At 40.4% G+C, this 25,696-nt stretch overlaps 1 protein-coding gene across 13 annotated transcripts in view; it reads left to right on the top strand.

Moving 5' to 3' along the window:
- adgrl2a (adhesion G protein-coupled receptor L2a) overlaps nucleotides 1-25,022 on the top strand; it is a 98,981-nt gene extending 73,959 nt beyond the window's left edge. For 2 of the 13 annotated variants that reach the window (XM_042416413.1, XM_042416410.1), the window contains 17 exons: nucleotides 1,158-1,261; nucleotides 2,056-2,241; nucleotides 2,683-2,721; nucleotides 4,679-4,862; nucleotides 5,620-5,742; nucleotides 6,215-6,420; nucleotides 7,072-7,245; nucleotides 8,358-8,567; nucleotides 9,336-9,556; nucleotides 10,203-10,269; nucleotides 14,225-14,316; nucleotides 16,836-17,004; nucleotides 17,211-17,339; nucleotides 18,006-18,102; nucleotides 19,783-19,911; nucleotides 20,609-20,626; nucleotides 22,437-25,022. In XM_042416413.1, coding sequence (XP_042272347.1) covers nucleotides 1,158-1,261; nucleotides 2,056-2,241; nucleotides 2,683-2,721; nucleotides 4,679-4,862; nucleotides 5,620-5,742; nucleotides 6,215-6,420; nucleotides 7,072-7,245; nucleotides 8,358-8,567; nucleotides 9,336-9,556; nucleotides 10,203-10,269; nucleotides 14,225-14,316; nucleotides 16,836-17,004; nucleotides 17,211-17,339; nucleotides 18,006-18,102; nucleotides 19,783-19,911; nucleotides 20,609-20,626; nucleotides 22,437-23,287 — 2,999 coding nt within the window. In that variant the 3' untranslated portion in view covers nucleotides 23,288-25,022. Of the gene's footprint in view, nucleotides 1-1,157; nucleotides 1,262-2,055; nucleotides 2,242-2,682; nucleotides 2,722-4,678; nucleotides 4,863-5,619; nucleotides 5,743-6,214; nucleotides 6,421-7,071; nucleotides 7,246-8,357; nucleotides 8,568-9,335; nucleotides 9,557-10,202; nucleotides 10,270-14,224; nucleotides 14,317-16,835; nucleotides 17,005-17,210; nucleotides 17,340-18,005; nucleotides 18,103-19,782; nucleotides 19,912-20,608; nucleotides 21,824-22,436 lie in introns of those variants that run through there. The other 11 variants (XM_042416419.1, XM_042416411.1, XM_042416423.1 and 8 more) reach the window with 7 other exon arrangements.
- Nucleotides 25,023-25,696: the final 674 nt, after the last annotated feature.

Genomic DNA, 25,696 nt, shown 5'->3' with positions numbered 1-25,696 from the left:
GTTTTAGTCTGGACAGGCAGAAACGGCAATTTTCGAAAACAATGACGCAGACACCCATGTTCACTTTGTAATTGGGTCTAATCAGTCACGATGTGTCCTTCCCTGATTCATCACGCCCCTATCACGTGACGACTCCCAATCTGTGTTTTTTGCCACCTTGACCACTTTATACTCGTGTTACTTTTCCACCTCGTCGTCAGTCCAAGCAAAGACATCTCTGGTCTTACTTTTTGCCATTGCTGTTCTTCCTCTGTAGTATTTTCTGCAACTAAGCAACCAACCACAAAGTTCACAATCTCCTTCCTGTTTACACCAGCATGCGCATGCCCAGTGTACATGAATAGTCATGTGGTATGTGTTTCAGGCGTGTTAGTATGGACGGAGATTATTTCTAAAAATGCTAAAATGCTCATCATTTTCATTTCAAAACACTATTTTAAAATGAAACTGTATTAGTTTGGATGTAGTCTGAGTTTGTTAGATCTGTCTGATATTCTTACATACAGTGATCTTTTTATCTATAAAGAGCGCCCACTTCAGTGGGTGCAGAGGGAATCTGTGAAGACAGTTTGTAATGGTGTTAGGCTTTTGCTGTGTCATTCCAGGTCAAAACATGATTAAGCTATCTGTAACGGCTGTGTTGCAGAGGAACAGGCTCAGCTGTTTCTCCTGGAGCTTGCATGGCGACGTGCATCCCTCATTTGATTGTGTGTGAAATCATATTAGCACTCAGAGTTCATCAGACACAAGGCTAATTAGAACGGAAAGAAAATTGGTACCACTTTGTAACAAAAACAGGCAGGAGCTGTTGAAAATATTTTGAGAAATCATTTTGCAGGAACAAAATGGCTCTACATGTTTGGAGTTCACTGTATCCAACAATTTCACTTTAGTTCTTCTGTTTTACTGTACCAGATTAGCACACTAAAAAGACAAAATAGCTACCAGGGCTGATATTTCTGTGTGGAAGAATTCTCTGACTTCATATCTGTTTAAAATGTAGGAATTTGCATGTTTGTTGATCTGTTGTTTGTGTGCATGTCTCCTCTGTTTATCTGTATCCTTGTCCTTTGTTGCCCTATAAAGGACTTTGTGGGAATATAAATTTGATTTGACTTGATTGAACTTGACTATTCTGTTCTTGTTTTTCCTGTCAGGCACAGCCTCTTATTTATGTGTCCTTTCCACTGGGGCCTGGCACCCGAAGGGCCCTGATCTCAGCAACTGTACCTCCCACTGGGTCAACCAAGTAGCCCAGAAGGTTTGTATGAGCTATGTCTCGCTGTTTTCCGTCTAAGTGGAATGTGTTTCTTAAAAACAGAGAGGGAGTAGACAAAATAATGAAAACACCTTCTTGTACAGGATTTCAACACTGAGTTAATGTACTCACGGTTACAAAGTTGGCCAGAAAGCTGGGTCAGATTAAAAAAGCAGCATCTGTCAACTTTAAACGCGATCTGGCAATTGGGTCTTTGATATGTGTGTTTATAAAAGAAAAAAACTAAAAAAGCATCTGTTTTAAAACTACATGATTTAGCAAATACAGATAAACATAAAAAAGAGCATAATGCACAGTGAAACGAGAGATACAAACTGTGCATAAATATACAGTACCAGTCAAAAGTTTGGATACATCTTCTCATTCACATGAATGAGAAAGTGTGTCCAAACTTTTGACTGTTACTGTATATTTATAAATACTACTTAATATGACCCATTTTTGTAGCAGTGATTTTAGTTGCCTTGAAGTTAAAGGCCTCCTACGTGAAATGTTAACAATATTCCTCTACCCTCTGTCAGATGTGTGCCGTAGATTTAACAGCAGTTGTAGCACGGAGCTCTCAATGTATCTGTTTTTTTCAAACTAACCACACAGTAAAAAACTGCCTCCATGGCAACTTCTCCTATGTGAAGAAAACATTAAGCCCCCTTTTCATAACTGGCATTTCAAGGACTCGTTCAAGTGTGATTTGACGTCAGAAACTGGGATGTAAAAAACCCTCCAAATCTGTCTTCTTGCATTCTTCTGAACATTACTCATTCTCTCCCCTGCAGATCCGCAGCGGTGAAAATGCAGCTAACTTGGCCAACGAGTTAGCCAAGCACACCAAAGGCCCCATCTTTGCCGGGGACGTCAGCTCATCAGTGCGCCTGATGGAGCAGCTGGTGGACATCCTGGATGCTCAGCTCCAGGAGCTCAGACCCAGCGAGAAGGATTCTGCAGGACGGAGCTTCAACAAGGTAACCACGTCCACTACAAGTAACAAAATGCCTCTCTTTTTTATCATTTAATGCAAAATATTGAGGTAAATACTGCCACCATTTTCTCATCAACTCTTAACTTCCTGAATCACTCTACAAAATGACATGGTTTAGGTGTTTTACTGACAAATTAATACTTCTACATGACAAATGCAGGAGAGAATCCCCAAAATAATACAGTAACGTGTGGTTGTTATTTTTTCACATGGAGTCTGCCTTTCTTTTTAAAGACAAGAAAGATATGAGACAGACAAAACAAAAACGAATCAGATTATTTTAGACTCTGACCCATAACAGAGATTTGTACATTTGCGGTAATGACCATAATTTGGCTCTGCCAAGCGTAATGAACTCATGAACTTTTGCAAATTATGTGTCTCTATTTTTTTTATCTGTTCTTTTTCTTTTCTAATAAAAAAGCTTCAAAAACGAGAAAGGACATGCAGGGCATACATGAAGGTACTGGAGCAATGCTATTGCCCGCTCTGCTTGCTGCCGTCCCCTCCTTTATTTCTGTGCTATACGCCCGAGCTCAAGCTCAGCAGCATGTACCCTCTGCACTGTCATGTACTCCCTTCTCCCTGTGCTTCCTGCTTTTTTGAGTAATTGCCTTACACACAACCAAATCGAAGTCAAAGAGAAGTCATCTCCAATTACGAAGGTGGCTTCTTTTTATGGATGTGTATGTGTCTCTGTGTTGTTTTTTTCCCCCTCTTTACATTTGACAGTGATGGTGTATTTTATTTTTCATAATGTTTTTCCCTGTTGTATGTTTTCTTAGTATTTACTCAAGATTGCACGTCTGGATGCATAACACCACAGCTCAAGCAAACATCCCGTTCTTACATCCTGCTCATCATCCATTTGCTGAAGGATTTGTTGCTTTGTAACAGTTTTTGCTTTTATATGAAAACTCCCTTCAGTATAAAACACTTCTGAATATTGCATCAAACACAGTATACTTGTGATTTATTCAAACATTTTTTTTCAAGGACCATCACCGGACCTTTTACAGTTTGCAATGTAAAAAATGTGGCTCTTGTTTCACAAGGACACAGGTTTTAGGTCATTGAAGTCATTCGTTTCGTAAATTAAAGGTGCAAATGTTTCGCTCTATCTGGATAATAGGGTTAGTCAGGTCAAGCCATTTTTTTTCCTTTTCTTTGAATGCTATCAGGTTGGGTTAGTGCATCAAATATTTTGGCCATGTATATCCCTCCACCATTAGGGAGATCAGTGTCCTCTACCTGCCACCAAAGTCACCCCCCTCAATCCAGATCTCTCCTTCGGGAGGGTATTAAAATGGATCGAGCTAATTAGCTAGTCAATGACCGTGCACTCGTAAAAAAGAAGGAGAGAAAGGGGAAAAATACATGTATGTAGTTACACCACCTCTTCAAAAATGTCACCTCATCATTGTGCTTTTTTTTTATGTCGCAAACATGTGATTTCAAGTCAGAGGTAGTGACAAGGGTAGAGGATTTGTGTTGATGTAAATGGCAGCATTTATTTGACTAATGACAGCATGAGAGGATCAGACACTGTTGAGTCAGCAGTATCTGACATCTGCCATACTTGACGCAACATCACATTAGCTGCCCTCCACCCTTCCCACCAGCCGTCGCCGGCATTGATTACCTGATTAGACTCATTGATTTGATTATTTCCTGAAGAAAACCCAGCGTCGTCTGGATCCTACGCCTAATTTACCCGCTGTCTGTCCAGAGCGGTTCAGGTGACAGAAAATGTGAGTAGTGTAGAAGAAATGTCTGCATGAAGGTTGCAGTTCAATTAAACAATTTAATATAACATATTATTTGGTTGTTTTCCAAAATGTGCAGTTTTTTTGTTTTTTGTTTTTTAAGCTTTTCCGGGGTGACTAGTGTATTTGCACCTGAGTATGAGGTGCAAATACCCGAGAATACTGCGGGTCAACAATAAAAAAACAAAAGTGAAAGTTTCCACATACGGTAGTGAACACTGAATTTTGCAATTAGAGAATTTTAATTGAGGAAGGGTTTTTGTACTTTGACTTTCATCAGGCTCTCTCTAATATCCTGTTATCGGATCAGACCTGCTCAATACACTGTGACCCCAAGTGTGTGCCCCGATGAAACGTCCTTGAAAAAGAAACTGAATCTGCACCATCTCCAGTGATGCCTCTGTTCTTCCCTTCCCTCTGCAGCCATGTCTTTTACATTTGTTACATGTCTGTAATATATATACAACGAAAACAATAATTAGCTTCTTTATTTTGCCTCATCGTGATCATGTTAATCCCTGCAGAAGTGATGCTTCAGCACAGCATTTCATTTAATTTCAGTGTGTGCATGTCACTGCTTATTCTTATGACCTTTACTTTTTTTCTAAAAGTATCTGTTTTTTATTTGTCTGTCTTTTGTCTGGTTCGACACAGGCCATTGTGGACACGGTAGATAACCTTCTACGACCAGAGGCTTTAAAGTCTTGGCAAGACATGAACAGCACAGAGCAAACACACGCCGCCACCATGTTACTAGATACTTTGGAGGAAGGGGCCTTTGTCCTTGCCGACAACCTCATGGAACCTGCCATCGTCAAAGTTCCTGCAGACAATATAAGTAAGTAAAAAGAATTTGTGGTAAGCAAAGACAAGCGCTCTCAATTGATGCAAGCTTAGTAAATTCGATTACTTTCAATTCATTGAGAGAGTAACTCTTGTGATAGGGAAACAAGGCCGCCACATAAAAAAGGACTTTGTTTTCATAATAAGCGCTTAAACCTCGGGGGAACAGAAAAACAACGCATATTAGGTTTAACGAGTCGCTTACTGACAAAGTGATGAATATCAGACAATTAAATAGACTGGATTCTCTGATTGCGCACGCTTAGTTTATAAATGTATGCGTCTAGACCTTGTAACTCTATACATTAATGTGAACATTAGCCTGCTGTGGAGTCAGAAAAAAGTACATTGTTTATCCACAGCCTCTTCCTCCTCCTCCTCCCCTCATTTGCTTCAGCTGTTAGAGCATACAAGGACAGCTTTTTCTTTTTTTTTCTTTTTTGTTCTGCTGCATTTATTCATGTTAGTAAGAGTCTCGCTGGGATGGAATGATTCCTCTGTGATTGACGTTTTTATTGTGTAGCTCACTGTCACAAATATTTAGCGTTTGAGTCATTGATGTGTCCTTTGGTCTGTGTAAAATTTCAGGAAGAACACTTTGGCAACAATATACTCCATTGTTTCATTTTTATGTCCTTGTATCTAAGTCAGACAGTACGTGTAATGACTTAAATCTTATTCTTTTTCCCCTCCTTTTCCCCTTCCTTTTTCGTTTTTCTCTAACTCACCCTCTGCCTCTCTGCACCTGGTAGTCCTAGATGTGTATGTACTCAGCACGGATGGCCAGGTCCAGGATTTTAAATTTCCACAATCCAGCAAGGGCGGTATCTCAATCCAGCTCTCGGCCAATACCGTCAAGCTCAACAGTCGGAATGGTAAGCTCTCTCAAACACACCAAAAAAGAAGAAAGCGAAACTTGGTCATGGTAATTCTTGTAACTCAAAGTGTAATGATGTGCATATTCATGTGTGAGAAACTGTGAGATGTACGCATGTGTGTGTTTGACTTTTTCTCCAGTACTTTTTTTTCTGGGAAAATATGAAGTCTGTGTTTGTTCAGGGGCACCATGAAGGAGTTTATCTCAAAAACCTCAAGCACTGTGATACTGGCTGAAAAAATGAGAGACCAAATTTAAAATCCTCTTTCTTCACCCCTCACTTATCTGTCTCTCATTTGTTTGAATCTTTTAAATTGAATTAAATTGAACTGGAATGTTTTAATATTTTAAGTCCTCTTTTTTGTGCCTATTTTTCACAGTTTTTTCTTTGCATACAGTCTGAATTGTCCTGGAAGCTTGATTTTTTTTTACTCATTCTCTGATGTCTGTCTACATCTTTCTCTTTACAGGAGTTGCTAAGCTGGTGTTTGTGCTCTACAGAAATCTGGGCCAATTCCTCAGTACAGAAAATAACACCATCAAGATGGCCAACGAGGCTTACGGCCGCAACGTGTCAGTGGCCGTCAACTCTGACATCATCGCTGCCTCGATCAACAAAGAATCCAGTCGTGTATTCATTAATGACCCGGTGGTTTTTACCCTGGAGCACATTGACGTGAGTGTCCCTGCTGGAATGAATGGAGAGGTCATATTAAAAAACACCAGGAGGGAACATCCAGAGCAGACAGAGATCCGCAATTTGAATTGTAAATGTCTGGCTAGGTCAGTCGGCAGTTTATTTAAGTCATTGAACATCAAATTAAAGGAGTCTTTAGAACCTAAGTGAATTCTTAATGAAAACTAATTCTTTAATCAACATTGGGATATAAATGATACCCATTTTCTTTTATAGTGGGGGAAATTAACTCCTAGATTAGCCGTACAATCTAGGATGAAATTACTGGAGCACCAATTATCTTCCGTCTTTTAAAGTTGTCACTAGAGTTCCCAGAGGGCCATGCGTGACTCCATTCTTTATCAGAGAAATTGTGCAATTCCAAAGACATGCTGTCAAACAATTATGCTTCTCTGTTATTAAGGCCTCATATACCCAACCATGCTTCGGTTGATTTGGCAAGCATGTGCCAAATGAGATACAACATATGAATTGCTTCATAAGAGCTGTGAAGTGAAAAATCCTCATCCATATCAGTGCGGAAAAATACTTTGTATGAGTAGGGGGTAAATGGCCTCTGTGTTCTACATGTACTTCAATTTCAGGCAGTCAATTATTTGGACACTTAACCATATCTCTTGTTATCTGCAGATGGAGAACTACTTCAACTCCAATTGCTCCTTCTGGAATTACTCTGAGAGGAGTATGATGGGCTACTGGTCCACCCAAGGCTGCAAACTCCTGGACTCCAATAAAACACACACCACCTGCTCCTGCAGCCACCTCACCAACTTCGCCGTCCTCATGGCGCACCGTGAAATCTCGGTATGTCACGTCCTACTTCTTATATCCACCTCGAACTGAGTTTTCTTTCAAACGTATCTACACTGTTTAAAACTTCTTCTACATTATCTGCAAACTCAAACATTCTTTCTTGTCGGTTTAAATAGCAATATTACAAGATTATAAAAGTCACAGTGAGGCTGAGGAAGTAAATACATGTTTACTGTTGATGCAGTGTGTTTTAACTCTACTGCTTTATTTATTGGTTATTTAATTTTGTATAAATATTTTTATAATATTTACAATATTGTTTTTGAAAAACATCCCCCGTCTCAGCAAAGCAGAGGCATTGGCTAAAAATTAAGCCAGGTCAGGTTTGGTTAAAAAAAATAAAAAGAAGTGAAATGCTTAGTAGTGTCTACACTTTGTTAAAATTTGAAGAATTAAATTATAGGTTGACATTTTTTTCTGTCTTAAAGCAATACTGACATACCTGTATGTACATTTAGACAGTTTTTGGTCTCTGTAATTGTTCCCTCTGTCCACACTTGGTGAAAAGAAATCCCTTCCTGAGGCAATTTCAGTGTAAGAGATGGAGGACAAAATCCACAGTCCTTGTCCTTTTGTGTAAAAATGCATTCTGAAGTTTGCACAGAAAAAGGACTGAAATTGCTTTAAGAAAGAATCTCTTTTTTGATAATCATGGACAGGAGGAATAATTTTAGCGACCAATAATGCTTTCAGTGTACAAATGGCCACGTGAGTATTGTATTACAATGGTCTTTGAACAAATGTGAGCCTTTCCTTTAAGGTACTTTGATTCTTAAAAAGTTTTGTGCAAAAATAGGGACAGGAAATATTTTAAAATTTAAAATTGGTTAATGTGCTGCTCTGTGTGCTGGTGTTTTTTTCCAATGTCATACAGTTATGTAGCAATATAAAGCAAATAAGAAACTTAGTTTTTTTTTTTTTTTAAGCTTTAAGCTTAAATATTATTTTCCCTAGTTGTTCGTAATCACTCATTCATTATAATATCTGAAAGGGGTTGAATTTACGTCACGTATGATCTTAAACTTTCTTCACAAAGCTGCAACACATTGATGTTTTTTATAATAACAAACACATTTTCTAATTTGGCCTTTTATGTCTCCCAGGTTAACGACAGAGTGCACGAGCTGCTCCTGACTGTCATCACTCGTGTTGGGATTGTGGTGTCCCTCGTCTGTCTCACCATCAGTATCTTCACTTTCTGCTTCTTCCGAGGCCTGCAGAGCGATCGCAACACCATCCACAAGAACTTGTGCATCAATCTCTTCATTGCCGAGTTAATATTCCTAATTGGTATCGATATGACGGAACCTAGGGTAAGCCGGAACGATTGCACCCCATTGATTTGGTTTTGATTCATTCCCTCTCACTTTATCTCCTCACACCCCCAAAACAAAACAAAAGACCCGTTCAGAGTAAAATGGATGAGACTTTAAGCATTGTTTGTTTCTAACCTTCTCAGCTTGTCCCTGACATGACATGAGTGGGACAGAACCATTAATATAGATTACTAAGGGGCCATGTCCCCCACTTGACAGGTCTTTTTTCCTCTTTCACTTAAAGTCACAGTTGCTATGGCTGAGTCTGCATCCATTCCATTTTTAACTTTTTTTTTTTCACCCACATTTTCACTTCAAGGGGGCAGAGGCACAAAAACTGCATACAGCTGGGAATTGAAGCTTCAAATGCTGAGCTGTATGATTAAATCTACTAACTCTAACCTTCTAATAAGAATAGCATTTAAATCTCTACCATGCTGATGGAAAGCTAAACCTGTGCATCGACAGAGCCCATGTGGTGAATGAATATTCATTACCTTTTATTCATCAGTTTCACTGATATGTGTTCTACTGAATGGGAGGCAGCAAGTTGAATGTCGTCTTTTCAATGGGTTTTAATAAAAGATGGGGTGTATGATATACAATATGCAATAAAGAAAGTGCTATGGAGATACCTCTTGTCATGTTTAAATCACATTTGTACTACAAGTTAATCTCAAAAATCTTCCTATATTATGGAAACTGTGATCATATTGTTAATTCCTTAATCCCTAATTGTCTTCATTGGTCATTGTTCTGACTCAGATTGGATGCGCCATCATTGCGGGGATCCTTCATTTCTTCTTCCTGGCTTCCTTCTCCTGGATGTGTCTTGAGGGTGTCCAGCTGTACCTCATGCTCGTGGAGGTCTTTGAAAGTGAATACTCACGGAAAAAGTACTACTACGTATCTGGTTACCTCTTTCCTGCCATCGTGGTCGGCGTCTCAGCAGCTATTGACTACAGGAGCTATGGGACCAAGAAAGCGTAAGTGCAGCTTTCTGAACAAATCCTTGGAAATGCAGAGCAGACACGCTGGATGCTACACTATGTGAGGCTCACCTGCTGTGTCTGTATGTGGCAGCTTTTGAAAAGAAATCTACTCATCATTTCTGCCAGTGCCTTATGCACATCCCTGGAGACTACACCAAAACATTTGAGCTCCTTTTGCCAGGGATGGGCAGCTGTTCAATTTTTCATGTCATTTGAAAGTGGCTGACAGACTCAACACTGTGGTTTCAGGGGGGTGCAGCTACATTAATGCCTTTCTACTCAAAGACCCTCCTGTGACCTCTTGTTTGTAAATGCTCTCTTAAAGAGAGGAGCACTGTGCAGAAAAAGCCTTTTACGTAGATTAATGGCCATATCTCAGCTAAGACTATCAAGTGAGGCTACTCGGGGTCTTCCCTCTGTTTTGTACAACTGTATTAATGTTCAACCTGTGAAAGGAGTGTTTTAACGCGCTCCAAGTTAAATATTGACTAGAAATTACAAACTCTATGTCATCAGCTCAAGTAACCAAAAATTAATTTCTTTGCATTAATATTTGGCCACAGGAGCATGAAGACAATGCTGATATTGTTTTATCTTGTGTGTGCTGCCCCAAGCTTAAGTGTTTGTTTCCTTGCTATAGGTGCTGGCTAAGTGTGGATAATCATTTCATATGGAGTTTTATAGGACCTGTCACCTTTATCATCATGGTAAGCCGTTTTTTTTTTTTTTTTTTTGAATACTGAGACTGACAGAGTGAGGAAGGGACTGAGAGAGTGAGATGAAAGAGATGCAGGGGAGAGATAAAGGAAGTGAGATGGTTGAACTGAGGGAAAATATCAGCAGGATTTTTGCTCCAAGTCTCCTCAGTGATGACAGGTTAATTTTGTGCCAAAGACAGATTTTGAGGCATCCAACAATTCTCTCTCACCTCTCGCTAGCTGACAAAGACAAGGATTTGATAGTGTACTTTAACCTCGCATCTACACAACTCCCATGAAGTCTCACATTAAAAATGTAATGGTCTTCAAGTTACACTTTTTTATGATAAAGGAAGAAAGGGTTGAAAAATAGCACCAAAGGTGTGCATTTTACAGCACATACAGTAGGTTGGCACCATTACATTTTATAGCTCCTTATGTTCCTCCTCTGCACCAGCCTCCTTGTGTGTATGTGTGGCAGTAGTAAATAGCGCATGACAGTGTCAGGGAGAGGAAGAAAAGCAAAGGCACCTCTCTGTTTGGTCAAGGACCATCAGGGGTGAAGGACATATAGAATATCATATTGACATATGTCCCATTGAGGCATGCAATTATTTACTGGTCATGACATTATTATCTCCCGCTCCATCAGAGAGGCTCAGAAGAATGAGACCGTAGGGAGTCTTACCTCCCTGTGCAAAAAAAAGAAATAGCAGGTGGTATTCCTCAGATATATCCTCTCAGGCTACCACACCATATATTGCTTTGCCCTCATGCACACCAAGGGATGAGGAAGCTTTGCAAACCTGTCTTGCTGCTGTGCAGGGAGGACGGGTTGTATTTGTTCAGTACTGTGTTCATTATCCAGCATAATAGTTGGTACTGTATCTACAGATGCAGTGACCTCTGTTGAACATCAAACTGACACTGAAAATATACTGCAGAGAGGGGGCACCCATGTCAAATTCCAGCGAGTCTCTGTATACCATCGGCAGACCGCTAGGAGCTTTCAAAGTAAAGATATAGTGCAGTTCTTTGTCTGTGTGGTAACAAAATAAAAAAAAACTGAACTGCATTTCACAGTTTTCTCAAAGAGAGACATTGCCTCTTGATGTAGCATTTAAAAATGGAGGAGGAAGTATACAGGAGACCTTGCAAAAGTCTGTTTTCGAAATGTCTTTGAGTAAATTGTAAAATACCTGTTTTTCTCTTTTTGTTTTCATTGATTTTTTTTTTTTTTTCCTCTCAGCACCCGCTTTGAATGTGTGAGTTAATAATTGAAGAAAAGCTAACATTGTATTAAAACAAGCATGCATTTCTCCCTGTCTCAGCAAATGCTCTGTCAGCCACACAGGAATGTGTTTCCTTTCCCTAAATTGAGCCCTCATTGTTTTCCAATTGTGTGTTGCTTCCATAATGATTTGCATGAAAAATGCGTCTGCGGTGGAAATGATGATCAGGATCCCGGTGGTGATGACCGGAGAGATAGAACCATGACCCTGTGAGGAGTTAATGTATTGTAGCAGAGCTAATGTATGACAGGAATGAGGTTTTGCAGCATTGGCTCGGGCATTGCGCACTGCTTCTCTGATTCTGTGCAACAATTGACTCAAAAAGACAAAGTACTGTGGAAAGGGGCATCTCAGGGGAGCATGCAAGAGCAAGATTTGTCTACACCATCCGTGACCCTGGTTTCTCTACAAATTGGCTTTGTCCTTGTCAAGAGGGAGAGGAGAAAAGGCACATGGGCAAGAGAAAAGGAGGGAAAACAGTGTTGCTTTGGCTCATGTCTGGATCCCTACCCGCCACCCAAACCATGTTTGTGCCAAGTAACATTGGTTTTGACCCAGGGTGGTCATGCTTTTTCTTCCCTTTGTTTCTTCTCCTACTTTTTTTTTTTTTTGCTTTTCCTTTTTTTTTTCTTTTTCTTTTTGCTCCTGACTGAAACAGGCCCTAAATACCAGCCTGAAAACAAAAGCCAGTGGAAGGCATTTAGATCCTTGTTCTTAAGCAGAGGTTGCCCTGTCTCTGGGCACAGGGGGTATTAGCTCCATGAAAGGGGAACATGGAAGTAATGAGTGGAGGGGGGAGCCATTAGTATGCTTGAGATAGCTTCAACACAAGGCCTCTTGGATCATGACACGTCGTGAGCAGTTCTTATCATCTGGACAGCTCCATCTGCACCTTTAATATTTTATCCCCAGCAGTTCATTTGGAGTTCAGTGTGTACACACACAGTCCACTTCAGAAAAAGCTTTCTCCTCAGTCCCAGTGTGGCGAGGTGCTTCTGCATGGCTTGCAGTGATGATTCAGAGACAGAGTGAAGGATAGAGGCAAGACAGCTCCGTTCTAGCAACGGGGATCCCCCGGGAAGGGCTGCGAAAGCATGTCGGTGGGGGTGGGAACATGTGCCGTGCTGCTAGATTACTTTAAAATACTGTGTCCCTCTCCTCTGTCTCATTGGATCCATGTCACCACTCCAGGCTGTGTGAAAGGGTTTTCAGAAGTCCTGTCCCTCCTGCCCCTCCTCTCCTCCCCCACTGTCTGACTCATGCAGGCGGCTGATAGAAATAATGGCTGATAGCTGCGAAACAAAACATAGTTTCAGTGCCGTCTGTGATATAAAAGAAGGTTCACGATTAAGGATTTTTTTTTTCTCTCTTTTTTTTCCAGTCGTCCCTTTCTTTTACTGCCTCGGTTATTGTGAGCAGCTCCATGAGTTGATTGCATGTGGAGGGGTGATGTATTGATCACAGGCAGTCTTTTGATAGCAGCGTGCACCAGAACACAGAAAATGTCTGTGTTGAGTGAATGGCCGTGGTCTGAGTCCAGCTCACAAAGGTCATTCATTTATTTCATGCCCTCATGCTGGCAATGCGTCTCCATTTTTCTCTCGCCAATGTTTTTTTTTTTTTTTTTTTGTTCTAAAGATAACATCATAACACTGAAATGCACTCTTTAGAAGGCTTGTGTCATGTTTTGTGCAAATGTGTTTGTTTGTATTTTTTTTGTGGTTACGCGCATACATGATACAGTAGCTTACACATATTTGTCTGCTGCATTTTTATATTTGTCAGAGCTTTTGATGTGCACTATTGGAGACACACATTTCAATTTTTCTTTCTCAGGTATTCCTTGACATTATTTATACATGCCTGGCTTGCAGTACAAACACAGTCTGGTTCGTCCGCTGTGAGTGCATGTACATGCTGTGTCAGGGACTAGTTTGCCCCAGAATAAATGTTTTTGAAGTAAATTATTTGGAGCGGCTCCTTGCTGGCCCATCCAGCCTTTGTGTCTCTAAATCACGGTATTGATTTTTAAGGTACCGAATGATACGCTCAGAAACACAGCACATAGTATCCTTGTCTCAACCTGATATGTGCCACTGGCTCCCTTAAGATTTAATACATTAAAACAAGCAAGCAAGCACCATCTCTCTCTCTCTCTCTCTTTCTCTCTCCCTCCTTCTCCCTCTTTGTCTTTCTTTCGCTTTCTCTCTCTCTTCATCTGTCCACACACAGGAATCGAACAAAATATACCATGTTCCCTCAAGCCTTTTGTTGCTGGTTACACCTTATAATATTTCACTGTGTGCATAAAATGATATGCAGTTGTTTTGGACAACAAGCAGGTCTCTTATTCCTCCTGCTACTTTTCATTCCCTTCCGACTTCACCACACCGCTGCTGTGTGGCTGTTTCTTTCTTTTTATTTTTTTTTTTCACTGTGATGGATTTTAATGCATTTCCATGCTCTTATTGATACAGAATGACACTAAATTTTAACTTAGCCCGGCTGGAATGATAGATGTTTATTGGATTAGTCTGTGGACATGCAGAGATTTGAAGGCTCTCCTCTTTTAATACTTATAGACAAATTAACAGTTTCTTTTTCTCTTTGTCTACTGTATCTTGAGTCATACATCTCCATGTATTAACACTGTCATTACTCTGTTTTGACAGCTCAATCTCATCTTCCTGGTCATCACTATGTACAAAATGGTGAAGCACTCTACCACCCTGAAACCAGACTCTAGCCGACTGGAGAATATAAAGTAAGTAAAGCATCATTTGCTGAACACCCGCATCCTGCTTATCAGCAATATAACACTGGTGCTATTCTGCCACTACCCCCAGGAAAAGTAAGGCTCTGTTACTCTTGAGGTAATGATTTTTTCTTCTTTTTTTTTTACTTAATAATGTTTCAGGAAAAAATGCATTACCTCTCTTACCTCCGAGCCAAATTACAGTGCTTGACTAGCAAGTAACATTAGAATGTAAAATTAATTTTTTTTTTTTTTGGCCAATTTTTGAAATTATCCAGATGGAACATTTACCAGAGGAATTCATTTTGAGATTTCAAAATGTTACACAGTGTTTGAATTAGACTTTTGGCATGTCTTGACTGTAATGACGACTACACACTGACTTTGTGAGTCGTCTTTTTGTCCCTTGTTGTTTTGCTCCAAACCACTAGCCACAGAATTGCATTGGCATGACACACATCACTCTAAGGCTGCAACTTAACTATGCGCTGTTAGCTCTGGTAGGGTGGGGTAGAGTGGAAAAGCTACCATGTGTGTTTGCCACTGGAACATGTCGGACCTTTTTTTCTTTATAGATCCCAGCTTCTAATCCGAGAAAAGAAAAAAAAAAAATCCTTCCTAACACAGCCACCGCCACCCGACCACCACCCCACCCAGCCATCCTCTTCTAGTTTAGGCTTTCGTAGTTGCCTCAACATTTATGATGTGTTTTGCTTTGGGAAGGAAAGCAATGTTTTCTGAAGCACTAATTGTTTTGTTTTTTGCACTTCTGTGAAAACAATATTTATTGCTGTTTTACTGCAGGCTGAATTTCAGGGACTTCTTCCATTTTTGGTTATATGGTTTTGCCGCTCTCAGTAGCACAACTCCATGTCACTTTGCACCATTACATTACGTATTTCAACTTCAACTCTGTTTAGGAGCAGCGGTTTTCCTATTTTTATCCAGTGTTTGTTATTTTTCATTTTTCCTTAATGAATGTGTGCAACATTACAGCACTGTGGTAAAACTGCAATCAGGAAGAATAGTCAGAAAAGGGCTTATTCAGACATCTTGGTTTATTTGAGATGGACTACTCCCTTATCAAGGAAACCACAACACAGCACATTTACTGAACATGGTGGCACACAGATTGGTGCGCATTTGTACTTGAAATGCTTTCTCTTAAGCGTGTTTATATTGCAAAAATATGTTGTGTATTAATAGCTGTTTCCCTGTGATCTTTTTCTTTGTGTTTTTTGTGCCAAAGTCTCTGAAAGTCAGTATTAGCGCCAATATCATTGCATGTTGCATGTAAAAGCAAAGTTAACACACACCCTCTCCTTTCTCTTTTCCTATCATTCTCCTCCTCTCTCTGTTCTGCGATCCACACCAGTAATTATCGCGTTTGTGATGGCTACTATAATACAGATTTGCCTGGGTAAGCTTTTACTATACACCTCAGATAATTTTACCCACACAACACCACCCACGCATTCAAATGTAAATTCAACCACAGACAATGTAGTCTACACAGAGTTTTGTAATTGTCATCATCAACAGCAAAACATACAATTCTCAGTCTTTGTTAGACTCAGTTCTTGTTAATTCCATTGATTCCCGTGATTTCCCATGGATCAAAGTTTACGATATCTTACTCTAATGCCGACTAACCCACGCTGTTGTGCGCTCTGATCTAATTGTGTTTCTCTTTTCCTGCTTATCATGCTCTCTAGCTATGAAGATAATAAACGGTTTATCAAGTAAGGACATGTTGCCCAGAACTCTCCAGCTTGTAGTTTATTCTCTTTCCTCGTTTATTCCTTTCTTTCTTTCTTTCTTTCTTTCTTCCATTTTCATTTTTTTGCCGGTTCACCCTCTCCCAAACTGCCGCTTGAAAACTACTCATCCACTGTCCTTGTGACTGTTCACTGTCACCGTGTCCATCATCTTGAAATCTAGTGTTGGTGTTGTTGTTGTGTGTTTGAGCGTTGAACTGTGACCACTGTCGGTGTCTGAAGGCTCCACAGGACCTTCACACATGAAACGGGTTATCTCCCTTTTCCTTGAACTCTTTCCAAATCTGCCTAGTTCTCCAGATCTGATAACGCACTCACTAGATAAACATTTCAGTGTATAGACTTGTAAAAATTAGTGTAAGGTTCAGCCAGATAATCATATATGTAATAACAATAGTTTTTTGGGGTTTTTTTTTACATGCTGTGTCCTCTGGTTGTGCTGTACTGTGTGTTCTAACACATAAGAAGTTATTTACAGAAAACAGGATCAAGGTTTTGCTTCCTTCTTGTCTGTTTAAAGGCAGGAACTGCATTTGAGTTTGAGAGTGTGTGTGTGTGTGTGTGTGTGTGTGTGGAGGGGTTGTTAAAATGTTTGTCATTTTATTGTTTTCTTCTCACCTGGTTTACAGCTTTACCCTAGTCTTTCATAGTGTTGGTGATTATAAATCCCACTCATTATTTTCCCAGACCAGTGAACGCTTCTCATGCTGGGTTTGTACTCTGCTTGTGTTTGCTTTCGCTGTCCTTCAGATCCTGGGTCATGGGCGCCTTCGCTCTGCTGTGTCTGCTGGGTCTGACGTGGTCCTTTGGTCTCTTCTTCATCAACGAGGCCTCGATTGTCATGGCGTACCTCTTCACCATATTCAACACCTTCCAAGGAATGTTTATCTTCATCTTCCATTGCCTTCTCCAGAAAAAAGTAAGTTTCCTGTCGCCCGCAGTGCTCAGAGACAGTGATTTTCTTTTCAAGGTGAACAGTCAAGGCCGAACCTTTGCACCGGCATGCAGAATTCACAGAGCGCCACATGCTGATATAAAGAACAAACACTGCTTGCTTGAAGATCTCGGTTAAGTCATATGTAAAGTCAACATTGTATGTAAACACTCGGCTGTTTGCTCACGCAGGTCCGCAAAGAGTACAGCAAGTGCTTCCGCCACACGTACTGCTGCGGAGGGCTGCCAACTGAGAGCTCACACGGTTCTGCAAAGACTTCCACCACACGGACCAGCGCACGCTACTCCTCTGGTACACAGGTAGACCAGCAACTTCATACAGTCAAAGACTCACTGTCAAAAGAGAGAAGAACACAGCACGGAACACAGAGAATCTACTTTCATCATGAGCATGTAGATATTGCACCAAAAAATGCACATTATGCATTTTAGCTTCAGAGGTAGATCAAGAGACACAAACATTATGCCACATTTTACAAGCAGCATCTGCTGTACTGCATGAGTACCTTTCTTCTGTTCTTCCCCCTTTAGCACTTGCTTTATCTTTTTTCTCACTAACGTCATGTGCATGTGAAATAGTACTGCACTATTTAAAGAGTATTGCAAGCACATTTTAATGTGGGGAAAGCCAAAATTGCAAAAAAACCCAACATATTTTCTTAATTCCTTTCTTATTAAAGGCTCATAGACCTTATAGACAATACCTCCAGATATACTGTACCTAAACAGAATCATCCCTGTCACTCTTTATTCAAGAGATCAATGACTGTCGCTGAAGTCATTCAAAAGTTGAGTGAAATAGAGTTAGACACACACAGTGGAAATGAGCATTAGTACTGCACTCGCTTCACTGCATATTAGAAAGTATGTGAGGAGTGATAGTACATAGAAAATAAATGAAAGTTGATCTGAAAGGTGAGCGGGCTTGTTTAAAGTCCTAATGACTGTCCCTTGTTGACCTGACAGAGTCGTATCAGGAGAATGTGGAATGACACCGTAAGAAAGCAATCTGAGTCCTCCTTTATCTCAGGTGACATCAACAGCACCTCAACCCTTAACCAAGGTCAGTTCACACCTCATTTCTCTCCACATGCACACCTATGCACACATTTCATCATCCAGCTAAAAATACCTCCTTCAAGTTCCAATGATCTCACACCGCCATACAGAATCCTACTCTGGTAATCATAATAAATGCCTTCAGTTTGAAAAGACAGAGCAGTACGGTTAAAAAAAAAAAAAAAAGGAAGAAAAAAAAGATCTAGGTCTTTAGTCAAGTCTCCCTCTTCTGCCAGCGAAGGATTACAAAAATCCGTCCTCAAATACTCTGTGCGCTGTCATTCTGGCCGGTAACGTCAGTCTCAAATTGGGGCAAGGCTAGAACCTTTTTTATTTAAGTGCTGGCTGTCCAAAGTTCATACCCAGACTCAGGGGAAATATAGGCAAAACTAAAAACCGGGGGGGGAGAAAAAGTTTTATTTTAGGAAAATCTTAACACGCAGAAAGAGGCCATTTGTTGCCTGGTATATTAGGCTGTTACTTTACAGGGGGATTTACGAGGGCGAGGGGAAAAAAAAAACTGTCATTTATTATTTAGCTTGAGCACAAATATGATGATGAGAAGATGATGTTCAACTCTGGTTGACCTGGAGTGCTTAGTGTGTTGGTAGGCTTTCTGCTGCCTCTGAAATGGCTTTCCAAGCATGCGAGGGAGAAGAGGGTTTACACCGAAGTAGTTTAACTTCACTCCCTCCTCTCCCTTCCTCTGACTCCTGTCGCTGCCGCTATTTGCCTTCTCTTTCTTTTTTGCCACCACTTCCCACAAGGTAAAACATTACACCTAGGACTTGGAAGCACAGTTTGACTCGCTGATACATCAGTAGCAATTTAGAAGTAAGACTGTTCTTCCTACAGGACCGTTTCCTGAAGATGTTAATGTAAAGGTTGGATATTGATCACTCCAGGGTGTAGTAGCCTAGTTACCCTAGAGAGTAAGTGCACTAAAGCAGGGCTCTATCTCCTGAAAGTACTTCCCTGTCATTAAGAACATCCCTGGAGACTTCCCAACATGACAGATGGCATTTAACACAGGTGATAAATGGCATTGGAAATACCTCAGATCCTTACAACACAAAAACACTGAAAGGAAGATGAGGTTTGGGAGAAAATAGCCAATTTAAATATAAAAAAATAGCTAGTCTAAATAAAGATTTTGATATTAAAACTTGGAAGGATTCTATTCTTTGTCATAGGGAAGATTTTATATTTGCACCTGAATCAAGCGGGAAAACCTTTGCACAATCACAGAAATGCAGGGTGCTATTTTTGAAAAATGATATATGCTCAAGATGATAACAAAAAATAACTTGTGAAAAGCACTGATGACAGGATGCAATAATGGGCACGCTGGGTCGAAAATTGGTGGTCTTCTGTATGACCTGCAACACATGCGACAAATGAACTTGAAAGTTGAAAAGAAAAACTGCTACCTAGAGTTGTATAAAGTGAAGAAGGCCAGAAAAAGTATTTTCGGCTCATGCAGGAGTAGCTGGTTGCTTCCATCTCCCTAATGGCTTCGCAAACTTTATTCTGCAAATAAACACCCTAGTTTCAGATTGTGGCAAACGCCCTGGGTGACACCACATGCCTCATAACACAAACTTTCTGAAAAATTCCTTTCATTTCTGTCTTTGATGACACTTTCAATTACTTTATCTGCTCTTCTTTTGTCTTGCCACTCCAGGAATGACCGGGAATTATCTACTAACAAATCCTCTTCTTCGACCACAAGGCACTAACAACCCTTATAACACCTTACTGGCTGAGACAGTCGTATGTAACACCCCCACGGCTCCAGTGTTTAACTCGCCAGGTGTGCTTACTTAATACTTTCACCTGCATTCAGGCTTTTCTTCTTTTCTTCTCTCTTTGCCTCTTTTCCTTCTCTCCTTCTTTTGTCTGTTCAGAATGTACAGCAGGCCAAATGAAAGGCAGGAAGTTCTCCAGTATCGCATTTCCTTCTGAATCATTGTCTCCCAAATGCTTGATACAGTACATACTGTGTGCGAAAATGCACGTTTTCATCTTGGACAGGGATTTTTGTGGTTCGTCACGATCCACCATCTGTGTTCTCATATTTCTCTTATCCAAACTCTGAATGGGACATAATGATTAAGATGGGAATGAGATACTATATGTCCTGCCTTGAGATAATGTAAACAGCAGCATAGACATGAAGCTGTAGTATAAACTGCATGATAATTAAGATTTATGCTCCTGAGTTTATCAGGTGATTTGTTATCTTTTTGTGTGTTTTAGAGGGAGTTTTCCCCTTAAAACATATTAAACTGCTAGCAAAATCTATGTCCTTGATGCAACTTTTGCATTAAGTTGTCTGTGTATAGATATATTTGGTAATAGCTGATAAAATCACTATATCTCAAATGCACATGGCATTTAAGCTTATATCAGACTGTGAAGACTGTGCTGTGATTGTGTGCTATTCTATTTTGAAACTGAAATGGCATCTTTTGTCATGTTTTGTGCTTTTCCCTTGTGCTTCCCTCTAGTGACCTACAGAGAGACAAGTATGGGAGTAAAACTTAACTTTGCCTATCAAATGTAAATTTTTTTCAGCATGCTTATTAAAAACAACCAAAACCCTGGCACAGTCACTGGTTTACTTTAGGCCATTAACACACACTCAGTGAGCAAGTGGTTCACAAAATTATCTACCCAAATTCAACTCTAATCTGGACAGAAATAAAAGACGGCTTTATCGCAAACGCCCATTGCTCTGCTTCTCTCTCTTCTGCTTAATTTGTGATTTTTAACTGACCAAAAAATGTGTTGCTCTTCTCTGGCAGAAAGGAGCATTTATCAGAAAAATTTCTTTTTTTTTCTTTTTTTCTTCTCTTTTCTCCCAAAAAACGTCTGTCCTCCTGTGGCATTCAGCAGTCTCAGTGTCCAGTAGTATTCCCCTCACACCTTTCCAGACAACACCTGTCTGGACACTAAATTGCCTCCTAGCAGGCATAAACACACAGATGCCATGGCAGCAGCTGTTTAATTTTCCCCGTATTCTCTTATTTTCTATTTCCTGTCATTTCTCTCCAATAAGCTCTGCAAAATTTCACCTTATAACACAATCATAGCTACTCCCTTTTTTTTGGACAAAGACAAATGTTGCCGTAAGATACCGCCATTAGTCTTCATCTTCATTTCTAGATCTGTTGAGGCATGTTAAGCATAGCAGAGCACATTTTTCCTTTATCTCCTCTCTCAATCATAGAATAACTAATATTTATCCTTTTTGCTGCTGCTTTCCATGACCTCCATGCTTTGAGAAATTCCTAACATGACTGCATCTGACCTCTGCAGCGGCTGTGTTATTCTTGAGCTGTTCTGCTAGTGACCGGGGTCTCACTGGGAACTGTCACTGTGACGGATGCCAAGTGCTGGGCTGCGGGCAAGCTCTGACCTTTGCCAGCTTTGGGTACACAAGCTGCCAACTAATGGACAGAAAGTGTACCAACATAAAGAAAAAAAAAGAAAATTATCTGTTGGCATTTAATTCGTAAAAGTAAAAGCTGTTTGATGCTTGTTTATTTCATTTGCTGAACCCTTGCTCTTGCTAAGTTGCAGTTAAGATTTTTACTTTATGTTTTGTTGTTCTTTTGAGTGATTCTCCTTCATGTTACAATAAATCATTTTACTTTCTTTTGTACATCAGCTGCTCTTAGACCAGATAGCCTGAGCAGACAGACATGATGTGAGTTGTCTAAAGTGAGTCTTTTCACCTGCTGTGTGTGGTGATGGTGGAGTGCTGCTTGTGGGCTCCCCTTGTAGTGAGAACAAAGATGGCTGTCCCATGTTGATACATGACTACTTTCCCTTTCTGTCTATGTCATCTTTTCCCATCTCTGTCCTTTTCTTTCCCTTGGCACATCCAACCTATTAGTTGCTAGAAAACCTGTAAGTGTTGTAGCTTGCCCGTTTGTGGCTTCATACTTGTGGACATCTACTTTTGCCCAGTGTGTTGTGATGGTGATTACTGTTTCAGTTTGTTTCTTAATGTTGTTTGGGATCTTTTTCATTGCTTTGTCACTTTTGTGGCAGACTAAAACGCACAATGCTCCGCTTATTTCAAAGAAATTATTTGTAAGGGAAAGTCAAAATGTATATGTGAGAAAGTAAAATGATTTCTCATTGCAAATAATGCATGCCTATATATTGTATGTTAAGGATTGTGCCTAACTAACGGATTTACGGCATGGCTTAATTTGACTTGAGTTTTTTATGTGAAACTGCATCCTAAACAGCATTAAACTTTTTTTTTTCTGCAATTCATCTGTGCTGACTAATGTAAAATCCCCTCACGTTCTCTTCTCTTTATAGGGCACTCACTGAACAATGCGGTGAGGGATACAAGTGCAATGGATACACTACCGCTAAATGGTAACTTTAACAATAGCTACTCGCTCCGCAATGGGGACTTTGGCGACAGTGTGCAGGTAGTAGACTGCGGCCTCAGTCTGGACGATGCTGCCTTCGAGAAAATGATCATCTCTGAGCTAGTACACAACAACCTGCGTGCCTGTAACAAAAGCCACCAACAGCAACAGCAGCAGCACCCCAGTTTACATCATCAGCCCCACCACCAGCAGCCGCCGCAGTACCACCATCATCACCACCACGCGGAGCGGGCTCCGCCCAAGGTGACAGTGGTAGGTGGCAGCAGCAGTGAAGACGACGCTATCGTAGCTGATGCTTCGTCTTTGGTGCACATGGGTGACACAGTGGGCCTCGAGCTGCACCATCAGCAGGAGCTGGAGGCACCGCTCATCCCCCAGCGGACTCACTCGCTTCTGTATGCACCCCAGAAGAAGGTGAGGACCGATGGGGGAGTTGAGACCTTTGTCAGCCAGCTGACACCCACCAACCCTGACGATAGTCTGCAGTCACCAAACAGAGACTCCTTGTACACTAGTATGCCTAATCTGAGGGACTCTCCATACCCCGAGAGCAGCCCTGATGTGGTGGAGGACCTGTCCCCCTCCAAGAGGAGCGAGAATGAGGACGTTTACTACAAGAGCATGCCTAACTTAGGAGCTGGCAACCAGCTCCAGGCCTATTACTCGATAGGCCGAGGGAACAGTGATGGTTATATTATTCCTATTACTAAAGAGGGCTGCATCCCTGAAGGCGATGTGCGGGAAGGACAGATGCAGTTAGTCACAAGCCTTTAAATGTATTTAAATCATCCCCAAACCTCTTCCTGCCCTTTTGCAGCCCTCACCTCTTGGAGGACCCACTAGTGAAGGGAAGGGAAGTCTTTGCTTTATTTTTGAAGAGAGCCTTGAAGCCCCGTCATACACACTAGCCATTTACAAACCTCCCCTCCCCCATCTGCATTACCATCTCCTTTACCCCCAAACATGCCACTCTTCCCACCTTCCCTGCAGAGCAACAGACTTGGTGCACAGCAATGGCAGTGCAACGTTTAAATGAGACTGTACATAAAATGCAGAGTCAAATTTCAATTTTAAGAGACAAGCCAACTATGTATTTAAATGTGCTGCTGCTGTTGAATAATTGAGAAAAATTTAAGGTACAGAAATAAAAAAAGACAAAAAAAAAACCCAAAAGGAAACATTACTGGCTACATCAGATCAGCAATTTCCCAATCAAAAGGTTGTACATACACTCCCCAACATCCTTGTTGAAACCTGTTTTTTTATTGTGAACAAAACACCCCTAGACCAGGACATGGACTCCGTTTGTAAAATGTTCCTGTGCAGACTGTTTGAAAAGGAATATAAGGTCCTGGTCGCTATCCATCACCATGAAGTTTGGATTGTATAACCACTAGCAATCAAGCCCCTGGCCTTATATTTTCTCAACTGTACATTGAACTGTTGTCAAGGAAAATGGCTAAAATATATATTTTGTTGTATTGCTAGTGTAAAATAAAAATTCATGGGAAACCGTAAATATGAAGAAACCTTTTAATTGCAAAATTTAACGTTTGAGAGACTATTGTGTAGAAGTTGCACATATGTTATACAGTGTGTTTATGGTTCCAGCACTTCATTCATGGTAGTAAGTTTGAACGTAAAGGCTTATGAAAAGAAAGGAGGATTCAACAAATTACAAAGATGCATTATCACATTTCCCACCTGTGAACAGTGTTTTTGCTTAATGAGTTCCATTGATATCGCCCATTGAAATATGTTTATTTGATTTTGCCCAAGTGGCATTACTTTAGTAGAATGGGAATACAAACAACCCAGTTAAAGTGATTTATTTATTACACAGTTTTTTGTGTAATTCCGAATTAAATAGATCTTTTTAACAGTCATGGCAGGGTCAGGGTGATGGGCAAGCGCAACCGAAATGAAACCAACTTTTGACAATAAAGTTTCTATCATAAATGTAGTTCTTCCGCCTGGGTTTGGACATTTTATTTATTAAAATCTTTCCAAAAAATAAATGGGAAATGTATGAATATTTTCCAGCACTGGTATACATGCTGTACTGTAGCTCATGTTTTTTATGTAAACATGTTACCAAGGGGCTCATCACTTAAGACTGATGTAAAGTTCAACACTTGTTTAACAAATAAAATAAATGTGAGATTTTTTGTCAAATGCCAGTTGCTTTTTAATGGTTTGTGTTTTTGGTACTATTTGAGAAAACCGTTTTAATTGTTTTGGTATGGATAAAATACACTTTTGACTCAGGTTATAAGTAAGTCCCGAGCACCTTGAACGGTAAATTGGTGAATTTGTTTTCTATGGGATTTATTTGCTTTTTGTTCTGCTTTTTCTTCAATCACTGCAGTGTAGAGAGAGCTCATTTCACCGTATGTGTTAGAGAAGCCAAATCTTTCCATGTGATTCAAAGATGAGAAACTCAGGTAGGAAAATTGCATTGTAAATGTTCCTCTGTGTGGTTGTAACACTAATAAAGGTTCGAAAATGACACTGGTTCACAGTATTGTCCACTTAGTATATTATTGAATGAGCACCAGTTTTGGCACCACTTAAGAGCTCAGCACTAGGGTTATCCTGTGAGATGTTGGCTTTTAATGCTGTGTGGGAGTAGAAACGTGTCCATGGACCTAACAAGGGGCCTGTGCTACACTTGGCTGTGGTTGTAGAAATATATTATACATAATATGTCCGAGTATGACACACACTTGCTCTAATTAATGTCTGCTGCTGCCGCCGAAGCCCACAGTCAGTTCCTGTACGCTTTATGCCTCAGGTAATGCTAATTTACGAAGCATTTTAATATAACACCAGTTTAGGCAGAGTGACAGCTCTCAGCGGGGTAGCTGGAAATTGCACTGTTTACCATTTGGCATTGAAGGAAATGACTCAGAACTTAGCAAAAATGCACTTTATGTCAGAGCTGGTGCACATAATGCTGTGTGGGCTGCGTGTTGTTTTGACTTTATCCACAATTATGTGACATTTTGTGCAATTATGTGAGGCTACAAACTGTCATAGAGGAATGATGTTCTTTTTTGTGATCTTTTGTACAGACCCCTTGAATGTCAGTTAGGAATCAAGTGTTGAGGAGATTGTTGACTGTTGAAATGGCAGGCATAATGGCGTGCATAATAATGAGGACAAAAATCATATTGATCTCCA

This window comes from Thunnus maccoyii, chromosome 7 (assembly GCF_910596095.1).
Source record: "Thunnus maccoyii chromosome 7, fThuMac1.1, whole genome shotgun sequence".
Taxonomy (NCBI): Eukaryota; Metazoa; Chordata; class Actinopteri; order Scombriformes; family Scombridae; genus Thunnus; species Thunnus maccoyii.
This window is presented reverse-complemented; position numbering and strand designations above follow the sequence as displayed.